The sequence below is a fragment of the Ailuropoda melanoleuca genome, chromosome 3 (genome assembly GCF_002007445.2).
Source record: "Ailuropoda melanoleuca isolate Jingjing chromosome 3, ASM200744v2, whole genome shotgun sequence".
NCBI lineage: Eukaryota > Metazoa > Chordata > Mammalia > Carnivora > Ursidae > Ailuropoda > Ailuropoda melanoleuca.
The window spans coordinates 107,004,931-107,015,601 of record NC_048220.1 but is presented as its reverse complement, the minus strand read 5'-3'; the positions used below and the strand labels follow the sequence as shown (position 1 = coordinate 107,015,601).

At 45.3% G+C, this 10,671-nt stretch overlaps 1 protein-coding gene across 1 annotated transcript in view; it reads right to left on the bottom strand.

The window, feature by feature from the left end:
- SH3TC2 (SH3 domain and tetratricopeptide repeats 2) overlaps window positions 1–10,671 on the bottom strand; it is a 57,559-nt gene that overhangs the window by 27,428 nt on the left and 19,460 nt on the right. The window contains exons 6-8 of the mRNA XM_011223562.2: window positions 9,434–9,635; window positions 8,610–8,683; window positions 3,986–4,181 (exon numbers count right to left, since the gene is read on the bottom strand). Of these exons, the coding sequence (XP_011221864.1) occupies window positions 3,986–4,181; window positions 8,610–8,683; window positions 9,434–9,635 (472 nt within the window). The remainder of the gene's footprint in view (window positions 1–3,985; window positions 4,182–8,609; window positions 8,684–9,433; window positions 9,636–10,671) is intronic.

Below are 10,671 nucleotides of genomic sequence, written 5' to 3'. Positions count from 1 at the left end.
TGTGTTCCCTCTCTCACTGGCTGTCTCTATCTCTGTCGAATAAATAAATAAAATCTTTAAAAAAAAAACATGTATATCCATTTTTAAATACACAAAACTCTAGTATGCTTTTTTACAAATACCCGTTTCTAAAATGTATCAGAGTGGTGGTGACTGGGAAGATACATACCAACTTCACATAGAGTCTGCCCTCGGGTAAGAATCAGGATCACAGGATGGAAGTAGGAAGGAGCAACAGGGGTCTTCAGTTATATCTAAAGACATTTTTCCCTCAACACACACACACACACACACACACACACACACACAAATACACACATATCAAATACTTTTTAAAAGCATAAAACCAAAGGAAAAGAAAGGGGTGGCATTCTGTCACCATCGGCAGCTCTTAAATCCCTAAAGGCACTCTGGCCAAAACAAACACCACGTCTATTCAGACAGACTGCCTGCCCCCAAGTTTTAAGAACTGGTTTTCCAGCTGCTGTTGCTGTGACACCAGGTAGCTGGTGTTGAAATATGGGCTGTAAATAAAAGGAAACCCACAACTTCACTGCTGTGGAAAAGCAGGATCCCTTTCCTATGTGTCAGAGGCACAGACTAAATCTGACTCACAGAACAACTTCTGAGACATTTCACTCTCAATATACTGCTGATTTGGTTGAATAAATACAGATGGATGCATGGATGCATGGATGGATGGGTGGATGGATGGATGGATGGATGGATGGATGGATGGAAGGAGGATGGTTGGATGGATGGATGGATGAACAGGAGGGAGGGTAGCTGGATAGCTGGATGGAAAGAAAGAAAGAAAGAAAGAAAGAAAGAAAGAAAGAAAGAAAGAAAGGAAAGAAAAGAAAGAAAGAACTTTAAGGAGTAATATACTAACTAGCACAGGGAGGGAGCCTGTGAGAAGAGGGTGGAGACCAGCAAATAAATGCAGGACCTTCTTTAGAAACCTTATACCAAAGTGAACACAGACTAACAGTGACACCCAGTGGCCAGACCCCCTGCATAGCACACAGGATGATTCCCAGGACTGGACACCCTGGCGCTGCTTGTAGCCAGGTTGTTTGTGGGCTTTTTCTCTTACTGCTGTGTTTTGGGGAGGTCTGTGATCTAGAGAGTGCTGTGGGGGATGCCGATGAGCCCGTTCCCCTCTCCCCTCCTCCTTCCACCTCTCCCTGTCTCCTGGCTCACTTTCCCCTTCCCTACACAATGTGCAGGCTCTGTTGATGGGGTCCCACACGTGACCAGGTGGAGAGGCCAACAGAAGACACTGTAGAACTAAGGAGAAGTTCTCATGCCGCCCCTGTGATACAGGTGGTGGTGTTCTTCATGGCGCGAGTGTATCCCCTACAACTAAGCCAGTTAAAATATGATCATCAAATTAATTTAGTGGTGTAAGTTATTGTGATTTGGGGCAAGGTATGAGGTACAGAAGTCCGAATATAGTTTATGAAATCTGACACCTATTAAAACTGCCTCTCAAAGATCACCGCCCACGGCAGGAACAGCCATAGTAAGAGGTAATGCATGTTGACCACACACACACTGTGCCAGATGCCATTCTAAGTGCTTTCCACGTGTTAGCTTGTGTCAACTCCTGACAATCCTATGGGCAAATACTAATATCATATGCATTGTACAGATGAGAAACCTGAGGCACAGAAAGAATAATTAACACGTCCAAAGTCACCAAGCTGGTAAGCTAATGGAGACACACAATGTGCTTACATGGCCATAAATGCCTTTCAGGCAGTCTGGCTCTGGAAGTCTGATTGCTAAGCTACTCTGCCTCCTGATTCCCGGGTACCTTCCAATGGCCACTGGCCTCTCAATGACCGGTGACCTCCCAGTGGCCAATCCCAAAGACCTTTTAGCAGGAAGCCCTGCTTTACCTCTCTGCAGTCTGCAATAGTGTTCACTGTCCCCTCCACCCCCTTCCTTCCTCTTCTGCAGCTCCTTTGTTCTTTTGTCTCCTTTGCTACATTCTTTCTTCCTCTGCTCTATAAGCTGTTCCTNCCCTGCTTTACCTCTCTGCAGTCTGCAATAGTGTTCACTGTCCCCTCCACCCCCTTCCTTCCTCTTCTGCAGCTCCTTTGTTCTTTTGTCTCCTTTGCTACATTCTTTCTTCCTCTGCTCTGTAAGCTGTTCCTCCTCACCAAATCTCTGTCTCTTTATTCTTTCCCCCTCTGAGCAGGACCTCAGCTGCAGAACTGTATGGTGGAAAATGAACCCTAGATTTAATGTCAGGGATCTGGAGTTTCAGACCCAAGGCCTTGGGTTCAGCCCTTTCACTCCTGGGGTCCTCACTTGCCCTGCGGTAGATGAGAGGGTTGTTTGAGCAGTGGTTCCCACCTTGGGTGCCCACTAGCCCCACCTGGGGAGGGTCTGCCAGGTCCCACCCACACCAATGAGATAGAACCTCGGGGGGGGCAGAACAGGGGCATCTGTATTCGTGAAGCTCCTGGAATCTCTAAATTTCTGTTGATTGGTCCTCAGCTGTGTCCTCTCTCCCCGGTCCCCCGCCCCTTCCCAAGTGCCAGCCTCGGTCTCCTGCTTCCAGGTTCCCCCCTGCCCTGGCACACCTCACTCAAAGCCAGGGTTCCAGTCTCAACAACCATCACTCTTGCTCAGAGATACTCAGTGGCTCCCCATTCTCTGCCAGGTGAAGGACACAGGCCCTGAACGGGCATTCTCTGCCGTGTTACGGCCCCCCTGACCTTTGCCACACCGATGACCTCCTGGTAAAACCTGCCTCTCAACCAACGCCAGTCATTCCTCATACAGCCCCTCACTTTCCTACCTGTGATTGCTTTTCGCCATTTCTATCCGTTGAAATACCTTGCATCCTGCAAGGTTGAACTCAAATATCGCTTATTTCATGAAAGTTCTCCTGACACCCTTCTGCTTATAAACTCCCATTCAGTCCGTAATCCTCTAGGGGCTCGTCAAGCAATCTTCCTCCCTTAGAGTACTTGAGTTCCCACATTTCTGTGTAGGGAAGATGACCTTCTGTCTCCTCCCCCTGCAAAGAGCAGACTGCCCTTGGTCCACTCTCCTTGGTGGCTCTTTTGTACAAGGGAAGACATTCTGGTCTGGGTGTGCAGGGCCTTGGACAACCCTGGGGCCACATTCTCCCAGAGTCCCCTTGCTAGCAGCCAACTCTGTTCCCTCTGGTACTTGCTGGGCCCAGGCTTCCTCCCGTTTCCTCTCCCCATGCAGGAAGCCCACACCAGAGAGACTGGTCAACATTCCCGAACTCTGCTGCTCCCTGCACAAGCTGGCAGTCTGCTGCTCATTGGTTCTCAGAACCAGCCCTTCAGGACCCGAGGCATTNACTTGCTGGGCCCAGGCTTCCTCCCGTTTCCTCTCCCCATGCAGGAAGCCCACACCAGAGAGACTGGTCAACATTCCCGAGCTCTGCTGCTCCCTGAAGGGTGGGAGGCACAAGCTGGCAGTCTGCTGCTCATTGGTTCTCAGAACCAGCCCTTCAGGACCCGAGGCATTAAAGAGGAAAAGACGCCCTCTACCATCCTGGCCCACACATTGAGCTTTCAGCAAACCTCCAGTGGGAGGGTCTCTCCTTTCTCTAAGCTGCAATCTGCGGGTCCCTGTGTGTGCCCTTCCCTTAATGGGGCCCCGTGATTGCACAGGGTGAGTGGCAGAATACAAGCTCCAACCCCCTGTGCGGGGATAACAGCAGGCCCTTCGGCTTGGGGGTATGCCTCCCTCCTCACACACAGGAAGGCCTCAGCGACCACTGCTGAACAGAACTGAACTGGCTCATTCCTTGATCCCTCATCCTCTCCTTCCCATCACCCTTTGCGGCAGGCTTGGTTGTCAGGATGTGTTCGTCTGACTCCGTCTTTCCAGGGAGCCCTGAAGCTCATCTGCAACCCTGCTCGGCATGGGGCAGGGCCACTGGGGAAGGCAGCCCACTCCAGGACATCCCAGAGGCCTCCTCTGCCATACTCACATTGGGGAATACGACTCGGGATCTATGTTCCTGGTGGGAACAAAGCCCACTTCTCCTGAGTGTGTCGACTTCCCAATGAACCACTGAAGCCCAGGTATGACAAAACCGATGATCTCGATGCTTTCTCCCCGGCGAAAAGTCAGCTCATCCTTTTCTTCCCTCTCATATTCCTTCCAGGCCTTACATTTTCCTCTGCCTGTGGAGAAATAACATCCACGTCAACCAAATAAGGCAGAAACTACTCCTGGTCTAATATGAAATGAAGAGTCCCCAGAATTTAGAATTTCGAGGACCGGTAACATCACCACCCTCCCCAAAAAAAGAAATTGGCAGGAATGACACAGGGTAACTGGCTTTTAATTTTGCCGAACTAAGACGTTCAAAGAAAGGAACTACCATCCACTTTCACCATCACTTTACAAAAGAAAGGATGTTTTCATAAATGGAGGAAAGATCACCTCAAAATGCTGGATGTACCCTAAAACTGAATAAAGTTCCCTCATGAAAAACTGGAAAGCTTACAATATTACCTTACTGTGTCTGATTGCCCTTATTATGTAAATACTTCCTCATGGCTAGCCCAAATCCACAGACCAGGGTGAGAAACATTGTGGGATCTCTCCATTCCCTTCCAACTCCTTTGGCTAACTGTGGCCCTCAGTCTGCCCACCTGTAAAAGGGACATAGTAAGAATACTTGTCTCACAGACATTAGGAAAAGTCAAAGAGATTAAGTGCACCAGGCCTGGGACCTCATCAACCTTCAATAAATGTTAGCCTCCTATTACAGAAAACCGCTCAGGCCCCAGAGGGATTTGGAAGACTCCCCTTCTGACTATGGTCATGGCTCAGCTTGAGGAGTTGCCCAGCTAAAATCTACTAATGACATATTTATGAGCTCTATGCTGTCCAGTTCACAAAGTACATGTAAGCCTATTTTCTCAGATCTTTCCAAGAGTCCTAAAGGGTAGGTAGAGCAACCATAACACTGCCCTTCTTATAGGTTAAAAGGTGGAAGTACAGAGAAGATCTGTGATTCGTCCAGGGAGCTGGGTTAACCAACTGCTGGTTAACCCTTCTCTCCACTAATGCTGCTTTGCTGGAGATAATGGCTTTTATGTGTCTTGGTTTCCATGTTCGCTTTAGCTTTTCTGCTACAGCTACTGGCTTTCTTCTTTCCCCCAACATTTTCGATCAAGTTTCTATTGATCGCGTCCTCAAGAGCAGAAATTCCCACCACTTTGTGGGCTAATAGGATCTATAGTGTGTTAAACACTTGCAGTGTGAAAAAGCTGTACTGAGTGATTTTCAGATGTCATTTAATCGATTTTTTGTGGCATTCGAAGTCAGTTTTACGGTAACATTTTACTCATGAGAAACTTGCAGCACAGTGAGAGCTCACGAATTGGCTAAGGTCACGCTGGTTATAAGGTGTGGAGCCAGAATTCGAACCAAGAACAAACTTCATAGCCCTGTGGTCTTTATTCCAAGGAAAGCTTACACTGCCTCGGATAGCCAAAAATCTTGTTTACGGTCAGTTAACTGATTAGATCTAATATCTGGGTTCCATAATTCCCTCCATTTCTTTTTTTTTTAAAGATCTATTTATTTATTTTAGAGAGACAGAGAGAGAGACAGACAGGGTGTGAGCAGGGGGAGGGACAGAGGCAGAGGGAGAGAGAATCTCAAGCAGGCTCCTGGCTGAGCGCAGAGCCCAACACAAGCCTCCATCTCAGGACCCTGAGACCATGACCTGAGCCAAAANGTCAGCTCATCCTTTTCTTCCCTCTCATATTCCTTCCAGGCCTTACATTTTCCTCTGCCTGTGGAGAAATAACATCCACGTCAACCAAATAAGGCAGAAACTACTCCTGGTCTAATATGAAATGAAGAGTCCCNAGGTTGGTGGTGGGAGGGGCTCTAAGGATGAAGATGAAAGGAATATATGTTCTAGATACTAGAAAACATTAAAGGTCGTTTCCAGTAGATACATATGTACTTACAGAGACATGTGTGTGTACACAGATTCTCTAAAATACATGCATGGTTATATAGTACACTCCATTATATGTATATATATTTCATTTATTTATTCAACAAATATTTACTGAGTATATCCACCATGTGCCAGGCATTCTTATTTTTCCTAAATTCAAGGCCAATTTCACAAAAGTTTAAGGGAAATTGANTCCCCAAAAAAAGAAATTGGCAGGAATGACACAGGGTAACTGGCTTTTAATTTTGCCGAACTAAGACGTTCAAAGAAAGGAACTACCATCCACTTTCACCATCACTTTACAAAAGAAAGGATGTTTTCATAAATGGAGGANATTTCACAAAAGTTTAAGGGAAATTGAAAATGTTTTGACCCGAGATTGAAAACAGGCAGCCTGCAGACCACATGTGACCCACACTGGGCTTTTTATTCACCTGATATATCATGAAATCCCCATGGTCCCCACCATTTCCATTTGCTAACATCTTCCACCCAGGCCCTCATGCATCTGTGTGTTCTGTCTGTCACTGTGAGCATTGTANAAAGATCACCTCAAAATGCTGGATGTACCCTAAAACTGAATAAAGTTCCCTCATGAAAAACTGGAAAGCTTACAATATTACCTTACTGTGTCTGATTGCCCTTATTATGTAAATACTTCCTCATGGCTAGCCCAAATCCACAGACCAGGGTGAGACATTGTGGGATCTCTCCATTCCCTTCCAACTCCTTTGGCTAACTGTGGCCCTCAGTCTGCCCACCTGTAAAAGGGACATAGTAAGAATACTTGTCTCACAGACATTAGGAAAAGTCAAAGAGATTAAGTGCACCAGGCCTGGGACCTCATCAACCTTCAATAAATGTTAGCTTCCTATTACAGAAAACCGCTCAGGCCCCAGAGGGATTTGGAAGACTCCCCTTCTGACTATGGTCATGGCTCAGCTTGATGAGTTGCCCAGCTAAAATCTACTAATGACATATTTATGAGCTCTATGCTGTCCAGTTCACAAAGTACATGTAAGCCTATTTTCTCAGATCTTTCCAAGAGTCCTAAAGGGTAGGTAGAGCAACCATAACACTGCCCTTCTTATAGGTTAAAAGGTGGAAGTACAGAGAAGATCTGTGATTCGTCCAGGGAGCTGGGTTAACCAACTGCTGGTTAACCCTTCTCTCCACTAATGCTGCTTTGCTGGAGATAATGGCTTTTATGTGTCTTGGTTTCCATGTTCGCTTTAGCTTTTCTGCTACAGCTACTGGCTTTCTTCTTTCCCCCAACATTTTCGATCAAGTTTCTATTGATCGCGTCCTCAAGAGCAGAAATTCCCACCACTTTGTGGGCTAATAGGATCTATAGTGTGTTAAACACTTGCAGTGTGAAAAAGCTGTACTGAGTGATTTTCAGATGTCATTTAATCGATTTTTTGTGGCATTCGAAGTCAGTTTTACGGTAACATTTTACTCATGAGAAACTTGCAGCACAGTGAGAGCTCACGAATTGGCTAAGGTCACGCTGGTTATAAGGTGTGGAGCCAGAATTCGAACCAAGAACAAACTTCATAGCCCTGTGGTCTTTATTCCAAGGAAAGCTTACACTGCCTCGGATAGCCAAAAATCTTGTTTACGGTCAGTTAACTGATTAGATCTAATATCTGGGTTCCATAATTCCCTCCATTTCTTTTTTTTTTAAAGATCTATTTATTTATTTTAGAGAGACAGAGAGAGAGACAGACAGGGTGTGAGCAGGGGGAGGGACAGAGGCAGAGGGAGAGAGAATCTCAAGCAGGCTCCTGGCTGAGCGCAGAGCCCAACACAAGCCTCCATCTCAGGACCCTGAGACCATGACCTGAGCCAAAATCAAGAGTCAGACGCTCAACCGACTGAACCACCGAGGTGCCCCTCCCTCTATTTCTTTTTCAGAAAGTGTTATTTGGGCTCACAGCTTACAAAATTGCATTTGGGCTAGGCAGGTTGGTGGTGGGAGGGGCTCTAAGGATGAAGATGAAAGGAATATATGTTCTAGATACTAGAAAACATTAAAGGTCGTTTCCAGTAGATACATATGTACTTACAGAGACATGTGTGTGTACACAGATTCTCTAAAATACATGCATGGTTATATAGTACACTCCATTATATGTATATATATTTCATTTATTTATTCAACAAATATTTACTGAGTATATCCACCATGTGCCAGGCATTCTTATTTTTCCTAAATTCAAGGCCAATTTCACAAAAGTTTAAGGGAAATTGAAAATGTTTTGACCCGAGATTGAAAACAGGCAGCCTGCAGACCACATGTGACCCACACTGGGCTTTTTATTCACCTGATATATCATGAAATCCCCATGGTCCCCACCATTTCCATTTGCTAACATCTTCCACCCAGGCCCTCATGCATCTGTGTGTTCTGTCTGTCACTGTGAGCATTGTACCAACAGCCTTGGATTGAGACCTCTCATCTCACAAGCAAGAAACCCATGTTCTAGACAGCAACTGGCTTCTCCACGGCCAGCCAGCAACAGAGGTTAGGCAAGAATTCACATCAACTGACTCCAAACTTGCAGATAAAATTAGGAGGCAGGGCAGTATTATCCTCCTGACAATACTGTCTTCAACTCAGCCATACCGATCTGATAGGAGCCTGTCCAATCCCTCTTCCTGCAAAGGCCACAGCTTCCTGGATAATTCTTTAGGAACCATCTGCCAATGGAAACACAGCATTTGCAAACACAGATTTCAAAAAAATGACACTAGCCAGCAGAATAGTTCATTAAAATAACAACAGTGGCAATGGTCGTAAGTATCATGGTTAGGACTCCTATTATAACGATGGCAAACATTTACTGAGAACTTATAAGTATCAGGTGCTGTGAAAAGGAGAGTTCAACAAGCCTAGGATGTTTTCTGGCTCTAAATTAGTTTGGCAGTTAAATAACTAACTTTCCATTCTCTGCCAGAGCCAACACAGCCTGGGATCACGTGTATTGTCACTCTGGAAGTTCGAGTTGACAAAACCTTCAGGCCCACGTTCTCAAACTTCAGTATGGAATACATCCCCTTATATTCAAGGGGAGCTTATAGAAAATGCCAGTTCTTGAATTGAATCCCAAAAGAGTCAGAGGATGGCCAGGCGGGCTGAACTTGTAGTAAATCCCCGGGTGATTCTGATACAAGTTGTCCCCAGTCCCCATATGGAGAAACACTGCATTTGAAGACCAGGCAGGTTTCCTCTTAGGTACAATGTCCATCTGAAATTTGGAGTTGTCTCTGATTTCACCAAATTGTGCAAATTTTGACTTTAAAAAAATAATAACAAAAGACGAAAAAAAAAAAAACAGCGAGATTTTGTTCCTTCCCTGGCCTGTCCCATATTGCAAGCCTGTCTACTCTGTTTGGAAGAGACCTCAGTCTGCTCTGGGACCCACTCCCAAGATGCAGTTGGCTACTCACTGGTGGAAAGGGAGTGGCAGAGGTTCCAGAGCTGACAGGGGCACCAGGCCCCGCTGACCCGTCACCAAGGACACGCCCTCCCACTCGGATTCGCCTTCAACTGTCTTCACAGAGACTAACTCCTTCTTACAAAGCGTCAAATATTCCCCTTCCTTCTCAGCTGGCTGAGACACGGAGCACAGGGCTCTGCAGAAGAAGTGGCCTGTAGAGAATGAGAGAAGCCCCTCCAAGGAGTAGCAGTAAGTGAAAAGGGATTATCACACAATGTAACATTTCTAACCAGAAGCCCAGCTACTTTTCTTCCTGGGAGAAAAGGACACAACCAAGGGAGAGGGCCCACAGAAAATCTTTGTGATCCCAGAAAAACTATACCAGGAGAAAAAGGCCACTGGGAGGGAATTCACTTAAATTAGACACCATAAGCTCAGAATAGTTTGTGAGAATAAGGTTTAATTGGGACTTGACCTTGAAAAAAAAATGAAACAAAAATTTATTTAACGGAACTTCAGTTACAATTGGAACCTTCTGCTTAATCTTAGGACCAAACAAAGAATAGATTAAGTTGATGTGGGTGAATATAATTTCTCCAACTAGATTTTATAGTAGCACAGTAGGAAATTCTTTCCTTCAATTCTGATTTGTGCAACACAATCATAAACAGAATCCTTTTGTTAAATATTCTATGCAAATCTGGCTCTTTCAAGGTGCCTTTGATGTCATTGGTTGTTACCGGTTGGTTATAGCCCTGATCGGACCCTTCCTTGTAAACAGATTGGCTTGTGCTCCAAGAAGTTCCCCAACACCATCTTCTTCCATCTCAGGAAATCTTGCAGGTTTTGCAAGATTTGCAATTTTATTTCACAATCAAATTATATCATATATTTTAAAAAGTGCTTCTTACTCTTGGATGCACGTTAGAATTGCCTGGGCAACTTTCAAAAAATACCAAAACGTGGCCCCTACCTCTGGAGATTTAATTGGCCCGGGTGGAGCCCTGGAATGGGCATCTTCTAAAAACTCCCCAAGGGGTTCTCTCATCAGACAATCCATGAGACTGACAAGCATAGCTGTTCATGTGACACCAGCATAGTACTGAGAGAGATGTTTGGAGTAATATTGTAACAGGTGGGTTCATTTATGAATATTCTCACCTTCGAAAAAAAATTTTTTTGCCTCCCTTTGTATCCTAATTATTTCAGGGACTCTGATAATAAATATCCAGATAAAAACCCATCCCA